General features: G+C 43.4%; 1 protein-coding gene across 1 annotated transcript; it reads left to right on the top strand.

The window, feature by feature from the left end:
* Positions 1-2852: 2852 nt before the first annotated feature.
* Positions 2853-12333, top strand: lpar4 (lysophosphatidic acid receptor 4). The gene is made up of 5 exons (XM_036970129.1): positions 2853-3206; positions 8665-9138; positions 9301-9591; positions 10909-11141; positions 11933-12333. Exons 2-5 carry the CDS (start codon positions 8854-8856, stop codon positions 12285-12287), a joined length of 1164 nt encoding a protein of 387 aa, XP_036826024.1. The 5' UTR covers positions 2853-3206; positions 8665-8853; the 3' UTR covers positions 12288-12333.
* Positions 12334-12679: the final 346 nt, after the last annotated feature.

Here is a 12679-nt window from a genome sequence, read left to right as displayed (position 1 = left end):
TTACTCTGACATGCACTTTCAACCGTGGGGCCTAATATAGACAGGTGTGTGTCTTTCCAAATCATGTCCAATCAATTGAATTTACCACAGGTGGACTCCAATCAAGTTGTAGAAATATCTCAAGGATGATCAATATAAACAGGATGCACCTGAGCTCAATTTCGAGTCCCATAGCAAAGGGTCTGATTATTTATGTAAACAAGGTATTTCTATTAGCAACATTTCATAAAACCTGTTTTTGCAATGTCATTATGAGGCATTGTGTGTAGATGTGTAATTTTATACATTTTCGAGTAAGTCTGAAACGGAACAAAATGTGGAAAAAGGGAAGGGGCCTGAATACTTTATGAATGCACTGTAGGTAGCACTCAGGAGGACATTTTTTTCCGTTGAGATCATCTCCTTTTGATTTTCCAGCCAAATGTAAAATGTTCCTGTTTGATTAATTTAATAGAGTGAGTTAGGTCTGCTCTACACTAAATTAGAGTACCCCCTGAGTTCCTTCCCTGTTTCACACCTGGTAGTTTGGTGGATGGGACAGATTTCTGTAACCTAGTAGGTCCTTCTCCTCTATACCATGTGGTGAAGTTCAGGTTCCTGCTTTTTAGGCTAAAGGCAGATGACCTCAGGCCTTGGATATTCCAGCATGAATAAGGGCAACCAGTGAAGGCTTTCTGTTCCATAAAGTGTTGAATGTTGTTAGTCGCCTGGTTTGGCCTCAGACCAGTAAGTGTGAGCAGAGCCTGCTGAGCATCTGGCCCTGTTCTCTCTCTCTCTCTCTCTCTCTCTCTCTCTAAAAATGCTTGAATCAGTTATAGAGCCCATTACCTTTTATGGTTGTGAGGTCTGGGGTCCGCTCACCAACTAAGAATTCACAAAATAGGACAAACACCATATTGAGACTCTGCATGCAGAATTCTGGAAAAATATCCTCAGAGTACAATGTAAAACAATAAATAGTACATACAGAGCAGAATTAGGCCGATACCCACTAATGATGACAAATCCTGAAAATAGATGTTAAATTCTACAACCACCTAAAAGAAAACGATTCCCAACATTCCACAACAAAGCCATCACCTACAGAGAGATGAACCTGGAGAAGAGTCCCCTAAACAAGCTGGTCCTGGGGCTCTGTTCACAAACACAAACACACCACACAGAGCCACAGGACAGCAACACAATTAGACCCAACCAAATCATGAGAAAACAAAAAGATAATTACTTGACACATTGGAAAGAATTAACAAAAAAAACTGAGCAAACTAGAATGCTATTTGGCCCTAAACAGAGAGTACACAGTGGCAGAATACCTGACCACTATGACTGACCCAAACTTAAGGATAGCTTTGACAGTGTACAGACTCAGTGAGCATAGCCTTGCTATTGAGAAAGGCTGCCGTGGGCAGACATGGCTCTCAAGAGAAGACAGGCTATGTGCTCACTGCCCACAAAATGAGGTGGGAACTGACATGCACTTCCTAACCTCCTGCCAAATGTATGACCATATTAGAGACACACATTTCCCTCAGATTACACAGATCCACAAAGAATTCCAAACAAATCCAACTGTGATTAACTTCCATATCTACCGAGTGAATACCACAGTTTACCATCCCAGCAGCAAGGTTTGCAACCTGTTGCCTCAAAAAAAGGCAACCAGTGAAGAACAATCACCATTGTAAATACAACCTATATTTATGTTTTAGTTTATATTCCCTTTTGTGCTTTAGCTATTTGCACATTACAACACTGTATAAAGACATAATATGACATTTGAAATGTCTTTATTATTATGGAACTTTTGTAAGTGTAATGCTTCCTGTAAATCTGTTATTGTTTATTTCACGAAGTGTTCATTACCTATTCCCATTTCACTTGCTTTGGCAATGTAAACATATGTTTTCCATGCCAATAAAGCCCTTGAATTGAATTGAGAGAAAGAGAGTGGAAGAGAGGGGGAGGGAGAGGAAAAGAGGGTAGTGGAGAAAGGGAGAGGGAGAGAGGGGGTGGAGAAAGGGAGAGGGAGAGGGAGAGGGAGGGAGGGGGTGGAGAAAGGGAGAGGGAGAGGGGGAGGGAGAGGGAAAGAGGGTAGTGGAGAAAGGGAGAGGGAGAGAGGGGTGGAGAAAGGGAGAGGAAGAGGGAGAGGGAGAGAGGGGGTGGAGAAAGGGAGAGGGAGAGGGAGAGAGGGGGTGGAGAAAGGGAGAGGGAGAGGGGGATGGAGAAAGGGAGAGGGAGAGGGGGAAGGAGAAAGGAAGAGGGAGAGGGAGAGGGAAAGAGGGGGTGGAGAAAGGGAGAGGGAGAGAGGGGGATGTAGAGGGAGAGCGAAAGAGGGGGTGGAGAAAGGGAGAGGGAGAGGGAGAGGGAGAGAGGGGGATGGAGAAAGGGAGAGGGAGAGGGAGAGGGAAAGAGGGGGATGAGAAAGGGAGAGGGAGAGGGAGAGGGAGAGGGAAAGAGGGGGATGGAGAAAGGGAGAGGGAGAGAGGGGGATGGAGAAAGGGAGAGGGAGAGGGGGATGGAGAGAGGGAGAGGGAGGGAGGGAGGGGGTGGGGAAGGGAGAGGGAGAGAGAGAGGGGGGGAGAAAGGAAGAGGGGGGAACGGGAGAGGGAGAGAGAGGGTTGGAGAAAGGGAGAGTGAGAGAGAGAGGGGGATGGAGAAAGGGAGAGAAAGAGGGAGAGGAGAAAGGGAGAGGGAGAGGGGCACAGGACGGAGAGCCCTCCTCTCTCTTTCCTTCCCCTGCTCCACTCTCCCTTCCTCCTCTCCAACAATTCCCTATTCAGCTCCCACGTGCCCCTGCCCCCCTCCCTCCAGCGACCAAGGTGCTATTGTCTCGTTTCCTCTGGCCATGCAAGTCGACCTCCAGCCCACCGACCGCGCACGCGCACGCGCCGGCGAACACACCAACAAATCCTCTGCTGAAATTCACATTCAACTAGGCACAGGACCCTGCGCGGTGAATTGGATCCCTTACTGCGTTTTCCATCAAGTAGAAATAAACAACATGCTCTTCTAGATACGGCGAGATTGTTAAGTTTTTACAAAATGACAGAACCTGGGAAACTTTTAAATACTGTTTGAAGGGAAGTTACTGCAAAGAGACCACCTGCGGAAGAAAAACAAAACACTTGTTGGTGAACCAGTCTGATGTTTCCCGGGACAGTAGCAGTGTTGAACGTGTTGACTTGACAACCAGAGGTGACAACCAGGTGAGCTGTCATCATTATCATCATCCTCACTAACTCAGATATCAGGTTTCCACAAAAAAATATATATACACTGAGTGTACAAAACATTAGGAACACCAACCTAATATTGAGTCGCACCCCCTTTTGCCCTCTGAACAGCCTCAATTTGTTGGAGCATGGACACTACAAGGTGTTGAAAGCGTTCCACAGGGATGCTGGCCCATGTTGACTACAATTCTTCCCACAGTTGTGTCAAGTTGGCTGGATGTCCTTTGGGTGGAGGACCATTCTTGATACACACAGCAAACTGTTGAGTGTGAAAAACCCAGCAGTGTTGCAGTTCTTGACACAAACCGCCGGGCACATACTACCATACCCTTTTGAAAGGCACTTAAATCTTTTGTCTTGTCCATTCACCCTCTGAATGGCACACAATCCGTCTCAAATGTCTCAAGGTTTAAACATAATTTTTGACCGGTCTCCTCCCCTTCATCTACACGGATTGAAGTGGACTTAACAGGTGACATTAAGGTTAGGTTTAAAATAAGATTTTAAAAAGAGAAATAGTAGAAATCGGCAGGGTTATTACTTTGTGGCTGTGGTAACTAGTGTCAATCAAGATAATCGGTCACTGAACCAAAAGTTATCTTTTTCTTTACAGGTTCAACTGTTAGCCTTTAACAACTTGTTTGGGTCTTAAAAGTTATATCATCAGCGGCTCTCTCTTTCCCTGTCAGATAGGACTAGGGCATCTCTCTCTTTACCTGTCAGATAGGACTAGGACATCTCTCTCTTTACCTGTCAGATAGGACTAGGACATCTCTCTCTTTCCCTGTCAGATAGAACTAGGACATCTCTCTCTTTACCTGTCAGATAGGACTAGGACATCTCTCTCTTTCCCTGTCAGATAGGACCAGGACATCTCTCTCTTTCCCTGTCAGATAGGACCAGGACATCTCTCTCTTTCTCTGTCAGATAGGACTAGGACATCTCTCTTTTTCCCTGTCAGATAGGACCAGGACATCTCTCTCTTTCTCTGTCAGATAGGACTAGGACATCTCTCTCTTTCCCTGTCAGATAGGACCAGGACATCTCTCTCTCCTTCCCTGTCAGATAGGACTAGGACATCTCTCTCTTTCCCTGTCAGATAGGACCAGGACTAAGAGCATGCCTTGAAATCAATGCCAGCTGATTCCTGACCTGGAACTCCTTACAGTATTATGTTTATACCTTTTTAACCCCCATAATAACACTGGAATAAAGGGGAAAAGAGACAGGCATGGGGGAGGATTATCTGATTATCAGTTTTGCATTTTGATTTGATACATTCTACATGCCTGTCTACCTGTTTCTCTGCCTTCCTGTCTGCCTGTTTCTCTGCCTTTCTGTCTGCCTGTTTCTCTGCCTGTCTGTCTGCCTGTTTCTCTGCCTGTCTGTCTGCCTGTTTCACTGCCTTTCTGTCTGCCGGTTTCTCTGCCTGTCTGCCTGCCTGTTTCTCTGTCTGTCTGTCTGCCTGTTTCTCTGCCTTTCTGTCTGCCTGTTTCTCTGCCTTTCTGTCTGCCTGTTTCTCTGCCTTTATGTCTGCCTGTCTGCCTGCCTGTCTACCTGTTTCTCTGCCATTCTCTCTACCTGTTTCTCTGCCTGTCTGTCTGAGTTGTACTATCTGTACTATGACTGATATAAAGAAACCGCTGTATTGGTCTAGTATCTATAGTGGGACTGACAGAAAGAAACAGCTGCATTGTGTGTGTAGCTCATGTATACAGCAGGTCAGGTCATGGACCTTGAAAAGACAGCTGCGTACACACAGAGTTCACTCACGGTGACACACACGTTGGCCCAGTCCCTGACACTGCTACCTCAGCTGTAGTACATTCATAACAGATCAGCATGAAGCAGCATTATATAGCTGAATGTTAGGAAGGCTATATAGTCTAGCCAAGTCACTGTGTTACAGTGTTAAGTCACTGTGTTACTGTGTTAAGTCACTGTGTTACTGTGTTAAGTCACTGTGTTACTGTGTTAAGTCACTGTGTTACTGTGTTAAGTCACTGTGTGTTACTGTGTTAAGTCACTGTGTTACTGTGTTAAGTCACTGTGTTACTGTGTTAAATCACTGTGTGTTAATGTTTTAATTGACAGTTTTACTCTGTTCAGTTACTTTGTGTTACAATGTTAAGTCACTATGTGGGATTCAGTACAGAGAGAGACAGAGGCCCCCAGTTAAGGAGTAGACTGTGGAAGGCTGTCAACATGAGATGGAGAGAGAGAGAGAATGTGTGGTAGGTACTGTCTTGGCGTGTGAGAGAGAGAGACATCGGTACAACTCTGTATATAGCAATAATATATGACATTTGAAATGTTTCAATTGTTTTGGAACTTTTTAAAATATTTAAATTGTTAATTTAACCTTTATTTATCTAGACAAGTCAGTTAAGAACCATTTTTTAACTGGCCTACCGCGGGGATGGGGGCTGGGATTAAAAACTTCTGTGAGTGTAATGTTAATTGTTCATTTTTTATTGTTTATTTCTCTTTTGTTCATTATCCATTTCACTTGCTGTGGCAATGTTAACATATGTTTCCCGTGCCAATAAAGCCCTTTGAATTGAATTGAGAAAGAAAAAGTTGAGGGAAAAACACAAAATCCATTAACACAAACAACAACCGTGGGGTTAAAATCAGCAAAAAAACACACACATTTCTTTCCACAGGGCTGTGGATTGAGACAGGGATGCAGCTTGAGCCCCACCAACATATATATCAACGAATTGGCGATGGCACTAGAACAGTCAGAAGCACCCGGCCTCACCCTACTAGAATCTGAAGTCAAATGTCTCCTGTTTGCTGATGATCTGGTGCTTCTGTCCCCAACCAAGGAGGGCCTACAGCAGCACCTAGATCTTCTGCACTGATTCTGTCAGACCTGGGCGCTGACAGCAAATCTCAGTAAGACCAACATAATAGTGTTCCAAAAAAGGTCCAGTTGCCAGGATCATAAATACAAATTCCATCAAGACACCGTTGCCATAGAAACAAAAATCACAAAAAACTATATGTACCTTGGCCTAAGTAACTTCAAAAAAGATGTGAATAATCTGAGAGACAAAGCAAGAAGGGCCTTCTACACAATCAAAAGGAACATAAAACTCAACATCCCAATTAGGATCTGGCTAAAAATACTTAAATCAGATATCGAACACATTGCCCTCTATGGTTGTGAGGTCTGGGGTCCACTCACCAACCAAGAATTCACAAAATGGGACAAACACTCAATTGAGACTATGTGTACAGAGCAGAATTTGGACTATACTCGCTAGTTATCAAAACTCAGAAAAGCGCATGTTAAATTCTACCTAAAAAAAGGAGATGTCCAAACCTTCCACCACAAAGCCCTCACCTACAGAGAGATGAACCTAGAGAGTCCCCTCAGCCTGCTGGTTCTGAGACTCTGTTCACAAACACAAACAGACCCCACAGAGCCCTTACCTACAGAGAGATGAACCTAGACAAGAGTCCCCTCAGCCAGCTGGTTCTGGGGCTCAGTTCACAAATACAAACAGACCCCACAGAAACACATTTAGGCCTAACCAAATTGTGAGAAAGCAAAAAGATAACTATTTCATACACTGGAAAGAATCAACCAAAACACAGAGCAAATTGGACGACTATCTAGCCCTAAACAGAGTACACCGTAGCAGAATACCTGACCGCTGTGACTGACCCAAAATTAAGAAAATCAATGACTATGTACAGTCTGAGTGAGCATAGCCTTGCTATAGCCTTGACAGACAGAGAGAGAGAGAGAGAGAGAGAGAGAGAGAGAGAGAGAGAGAGAAAGAGAGACAGACAGAGAGACAGACAGAGGCAGACAGAGAGGCAGACAGAGAAGCAGACAGAGAGACAGACAGAGAGACAGACAGAGAGGCAGAAAGAGAGACAGACAGAGAGGCAGACAGAGAGAGAGAGAGATAGAGAGATAGAGAGATAGAGAGAGAAAGAGAAAGAGATAGAGAGAGAAAGAGATAGAGAGAGAGAAAGAGAGAGAGAGAGAGAGAGAGAGACAGAGAGACAGAGAAATAATTTGAATTCGAAAACAAATCCAATTTTGATAAACTCCCATATCTACTGGGTGAAATTCCACAGTGTGCCATCACAGCAGCAAGATTTGTGACCTGTTGCCACGAGAAAAGGGCAACCAGTGAAGAACAAACACCATTGTAAATACAACCTATATTTATGCATATTTACTTTATCTTGTGTACTTTAATCATTTGTACATTGTTAAAACACTGTATATATATATATATATATATATATATATATATATATATATATATATATATATATATATATATATATATATATATATATATAATATGACATTTGTAATGTCTTTATTGTTTTGAAACTTCTGTATGTGTAATGTTTACTGTAAATTTGTATTATTTATTTCGCTTTTGTATATTATCTACCTCACTTGCTTTGGCAATGTTAACACATGTTTCCCATGCCAATAAAGCCCCTTGAATTGAATTGAGAGAGAGAGAGAGAGAGAGAGAGAGAGAGAGAGAGAGAGAGAGAGAGAGAGAGAGAGAGAGAGAGAGAGAGAGAGAGAGAGAATATTCAGAGAGAGAGAGAGAGAGAGAGAGAGAGAGAGAGAGAGAGAGAGAGACAGAGACAGAGACAGAGGGAGAGAAAGAGAGAGAGAGAGAGAGACTTGAGAAATCCAGGTGTTGGAATGCGTTTGTAAGCACTGTTATCTAAATATTTGTTTATTGCCTGAACAAGACCATCTGCAACTGTATTAATAGACATTATTTTTAACCTTTATTTCACCTTTATTTCACCTTTATTTAACCTTTATTTAACCAGGTTGGCCAGTTGAGAACAAGTTCTCATTTACAACTGCGACCTGGCCAAGATAAAGCAAAGCAGTGTGATACAAACAGCAACTCAGAGTTACACATGGGATAAACAAACATACAGTCAATAACGCAATAGAAAAACATCTATATACAGTGTGTGCAAATGAGGTAAGGAGGTAAGGAAATAAATAGGCCAATAGTGGCAAGTAATTACAATTTAGCAATTTACACTGGAGTGATGTATGTGCAGATGAGGATGTGCAAGTAGAAATACTGGTGTGCAAAAGAACAGAAAAACAAAAACAAATATGGGGATGAGGTAGGTAGTTGGTTGGATGGGCTGTTTACAGATGGGCTGTGTATTAAACCCTTATTTAACTGAATCATTTCAGCCAATTATCCCCAGAGTTTGTAAGTCTGCCCTAGGGGAAATGCTTTCATTCTAACAGACTAACTGACTTGGAGGGGAGATGCTAGTCTATAAGGCTAAAAGTGTAACTGACTTAGAGGGGAGATGCTAGGTTATCATGCTAACAGTCTAACTGACATAGAGGGGAGAAGCTAGGCTAGCATGCTAACAGTCTAACTGACTTGTTTATTTCTGTCTGCAGGTGAAGCAACCAACCCAAACACACACACATAGTGTCAGCATCTCTGGGAGTGTGTGTGTGTGTGTGTGTGCATCTGAGATCGGGATGCCTTGGGGGGGGCTTGCCTGGTGGACCCCCCACTGACCTCCCAGAAAACGCCCACTGCCCCACCCCCAACCGTTACCCTTCTACCTCCACCCCGGCCTCAGCATGGCTGGTCTGGTGCTGAATGAGACAGGCATGGAGGACTGTGGGATAGATGACAGCTTTAAGTATGACCTGTACAGCGTGGTCTACAGTGTGGTGTTTGTCCTGGGGCTCTGCACCAACTGTGCTGCTCTCTTTGTGTTCTGCTTCCGGATGAAGCTACGCAACGAGACAACGCTGTTCATGACTAACCTGGCGTTGTCAGACCTTGTGTTTGTGTTCACACTGCCCTTCAAGGTCTACTACAACGTCAACCGACACTGGCCCTTTGGAGATGAACTCTGCAAGGTAGTTACCAGTTTCTAGCCCTTTTCACCGTGTGAACTGTTCTGTCATTGCACAGGTGTTTGGCTGTATGTGTGTTTCTGCCTAATACCACTATTCCACCCCCAGGTGTCAGGTAATGAAGGAATTACTCAATTAATCATTCAATCTCTCTCCTTCCCCCAGGTATCAGGAACAGCGTTCATCACCAACATCTACGGTTCCATGTTATTCCTCACCTGCATCAGCGTGGACCGCTTTCTGGCCATCGTCTACCCCTTCCGCTCACGCTCAGTCCGCACGAGGAGGAACGCAGGCCTGGTGTGTGCTGCGGTCTGGCTCACCATCGTGGGTGGAGGGATATCGGTCACCTTCTTTTCCACGATCAACCAGGCGAACCGCGCCACGGCCTGCTTCGAGGGATTCTCCAAGAGCACCTGGAAGACATACCTGTCTAAGATTACTATCTTTATAGAGGTGAGGAGAGAGAGAGAGAGAGAGAGAGAGAGAGAGAGAGAGGGATGGAGGCAGGGAGGGAGGAAGAGAGAGATGGATTCTCTTCGATCACCTGGGAGACGTAGGCCGTAAAAAGGCTGTAAAATCTCTCGGAACGCGGTAATATTCGAAAGACCTCTGGAAACTCAGTAAGATTGAAAGATCTCTGGGAATGCTGGTAATATTGAAAGATCTCTGGGAACGCGGTAATATTGAAAGATCTCTGGGAATTCTGGTAATATTGAAAGATCTCTGGGAACGCGGTAATATTGAAAGATCTTTGGGAACGCGGTAAGATTGAAAGATCTCTGGGAACGCGGTAAGTTTGAAAGATCTCTGGGAACGCGGTAATATTGAAAGATCTTTGGGCACGCGGTAAGATTGAAAGATCTCTGGGAACGCGGTAATATTGAAAGATCTCTGGGAACGCGATAAGATTGAAAGATCTCTGGGAACGCGGTAAGATTGAAAGATCTCTGGGACTGCTGGTAATATTGCTTTAAAAGCCACCTTGTCTTTAAACACAATGGGATTGAATCCTGGCCTCTCAAAGTATGTATATCAATCAGTATGTCTATCAGTGTATATCAGTGTGTATGTCAGTGTATATATATATATATATATCAGTGTGTATATCAGTGTATATATATATATATATCAGTGTATATATATATATATATATATATATATATATATATATATATATATATATATATCAGTGTGTATATATATATATATATACACGTTTATTAGTGTGTTTATCAGTGTGTATATATATATCAGTGTTTATATCACTGTGTGTATATATATATCAGTGTGTATATCAGTGTCCATCAGTGTGTGAATCAGTGTCTATCAGTGTGTATATCAGTGTATATCAGTGTGTATGTCAGTGTATATATATATATCAGTGTGTATATCAGTGTATATATATATCTATATATATCAGTGTGTCTATCAGTGTATATATATATATATATATCAGTGTGTATGTCAGTGTATATATATATCAGCGTGTATATCAGTGTATATATATATATATATATATATATATATATATATATATATATATATATATATATATATATATATCAGTGTGTATATCAGTGTGTATATCAGTGTATATATATATATATATATATATATATCAGTGTAAATATATATATATATCAGTGTGTATATATATATATATATATATATATATATATATATATACGTTTATCAGTGTGTGTATCAGTGTGTCTATATGGGTGTATCTTATTATTTATTTATGTGCTAAGCTATTCCTGTCCTCTCCAGATCGTAGGTTTTCTCCTCCCACTCCTAACCAACCTGGTGTGTTCCTCTCTGGTGCTGAGGACCCTCCGTCGCCCAGGGACCATCGGCCACAGCTGCAACAGCAAGCGCCGGGTGCTCCGTATGATCCTCGTCCACCTGGCCATCTTCATCATCTGCTTCGTCCCCTACAACTCCATCCTCTTCCTATATGCCATGGTGCGGACCCAGGCTCTGGCCAACTGTAACCTTGAGAGGTATAACTAACCCTAACCCTACAACTCAATCCTCTTCCTCTACACCATGGTGCAGACCCACGCTCTGGCCAACTGTAACCTTTAGAGGTATAACTAACCCTAACCCTACAACTCAATCCTCTTCCTCTACACCATGGTGCAGACCCACGCTCTGGACAACTGTAACCTTGAGAGGTATAACTAACTCTAACCCTACAACTCAATCCTCTTCCTCTACACCATGGTGCAGACCCAGGCTCTGGCCAACTGTAACCTTGAGAGGTATAACTAACCCTAACCCTACAACTCAATCCTCTTCCTCTACACCATGGTGCAGACCCAGGCTCTGGCCAACTGTAACCTTGAGAGGTATAACTAACTCTAACCCTACAACTCAATCCTCTTCCTCTACACCATGGTGCAGACCCAGGCTCTGGCCAACTGTAACCTTGAGAGGTATAACTAACCCTAACCCTACAACTCAATCCTCTTCCTCTACACCATGGTGCAGACCCAGGCTCTGGCCAACTGTAACCTTGAGAGGTATAACTAACTCTAACCCTACAACTCAATCCTCTTCCTCTACACCATGGTGCAAACCCAGGCTCTGGACAACTTTAACACTTTAGCACTTGCATTTTAAGAAATCAATAAATCAACATGTCAATTTTCATAAAAACGTTGTCCTCTGAATTGTGTTGTTGCTGTTTGTAGATATGTGATTTAGTCTATCTCTATGTACAGTGTATGGTGTTTGGTGCAAAATTACTTGCCACATTGAGGCCATTAATTAGCGTTTTCTGAATGTGAAGGTTTGTCCGGACGCTGTACCCCATCACACTGTGTCTGGCCACCCTCAACTGCTGCCTAGACCCAGTGGTGTACTACTTTACATCTGAGTCCTTCCAGAAGAGTCTCACCACAGGGGGGAAGGGAGGGGTCCGGGCTGAGAGCATCCCCCGCAGCGACACACACCTGAGTAGTGAGGCAGAGACGCAGCAGGACACAGGGACACTGACCAGGGATGGGAGACCGTGGAGAGACACACGGGACTGGACAGTCACCAGGAGAGACTCACAAGAAGCATCTCTCACTAGAAACACCCAGGACGCATATGCTCTCGCCAGCAACGGGAAAGATATGGGAGTGAATGAGACTCAGTTCTGACACTACGGGTGAGAGAGAAATAAAAAGAGAGAGATGGAGAAAGAGAGCGAGAGGACAGTTCAGGATGGAGAAATCAGGTTTAAGTCTAAGCCCTAGTTCAAAGCCACTGTATCTCCGCTCCAAACAAAAAAATATGTCACTTTCTCTTTGGAAGAGCAGGGATTGAATGCCGTCTGAAACAATGCAGTGTGCCTCGTCAAAAAGTCTGATGATAGTTCGGGAGTCTCTGCCGCTCTTTCGGCATAGTGCGGGTGAAGCCTCTGTTTCCTGCAGCTCGCCTGAGCAGTTCTTCCATTGTCAGGAGAAATGGTAATGCATATTAATATATGTTAATTGCATGCAAATAAAGGTTGCTTTGCTACCACACCCACAATAGAAAGACAATCATGGTC

Source organism: Oncorhynchus mykiss, chromosome 31 (genome assembly GCF_013265735.2).
Source record: "Oncorhynchus mykiss isolate Arlee chromosome 31, USDA_OmykA_1.1, whole genome shotgun sequence".
In the NCBI taxonomy this organism is placed as follows: Eukaryota; Metazoa; Chordata; class Actinopteri; order Salmoniformes; family Salmonidae; genus Oncorhynchus; species Oncorhynchus mykiss.
Note: the sequence above shows the minus strand (reverse complement) of the source record. Positions and strands in the feature narration are given on the sequence as shown.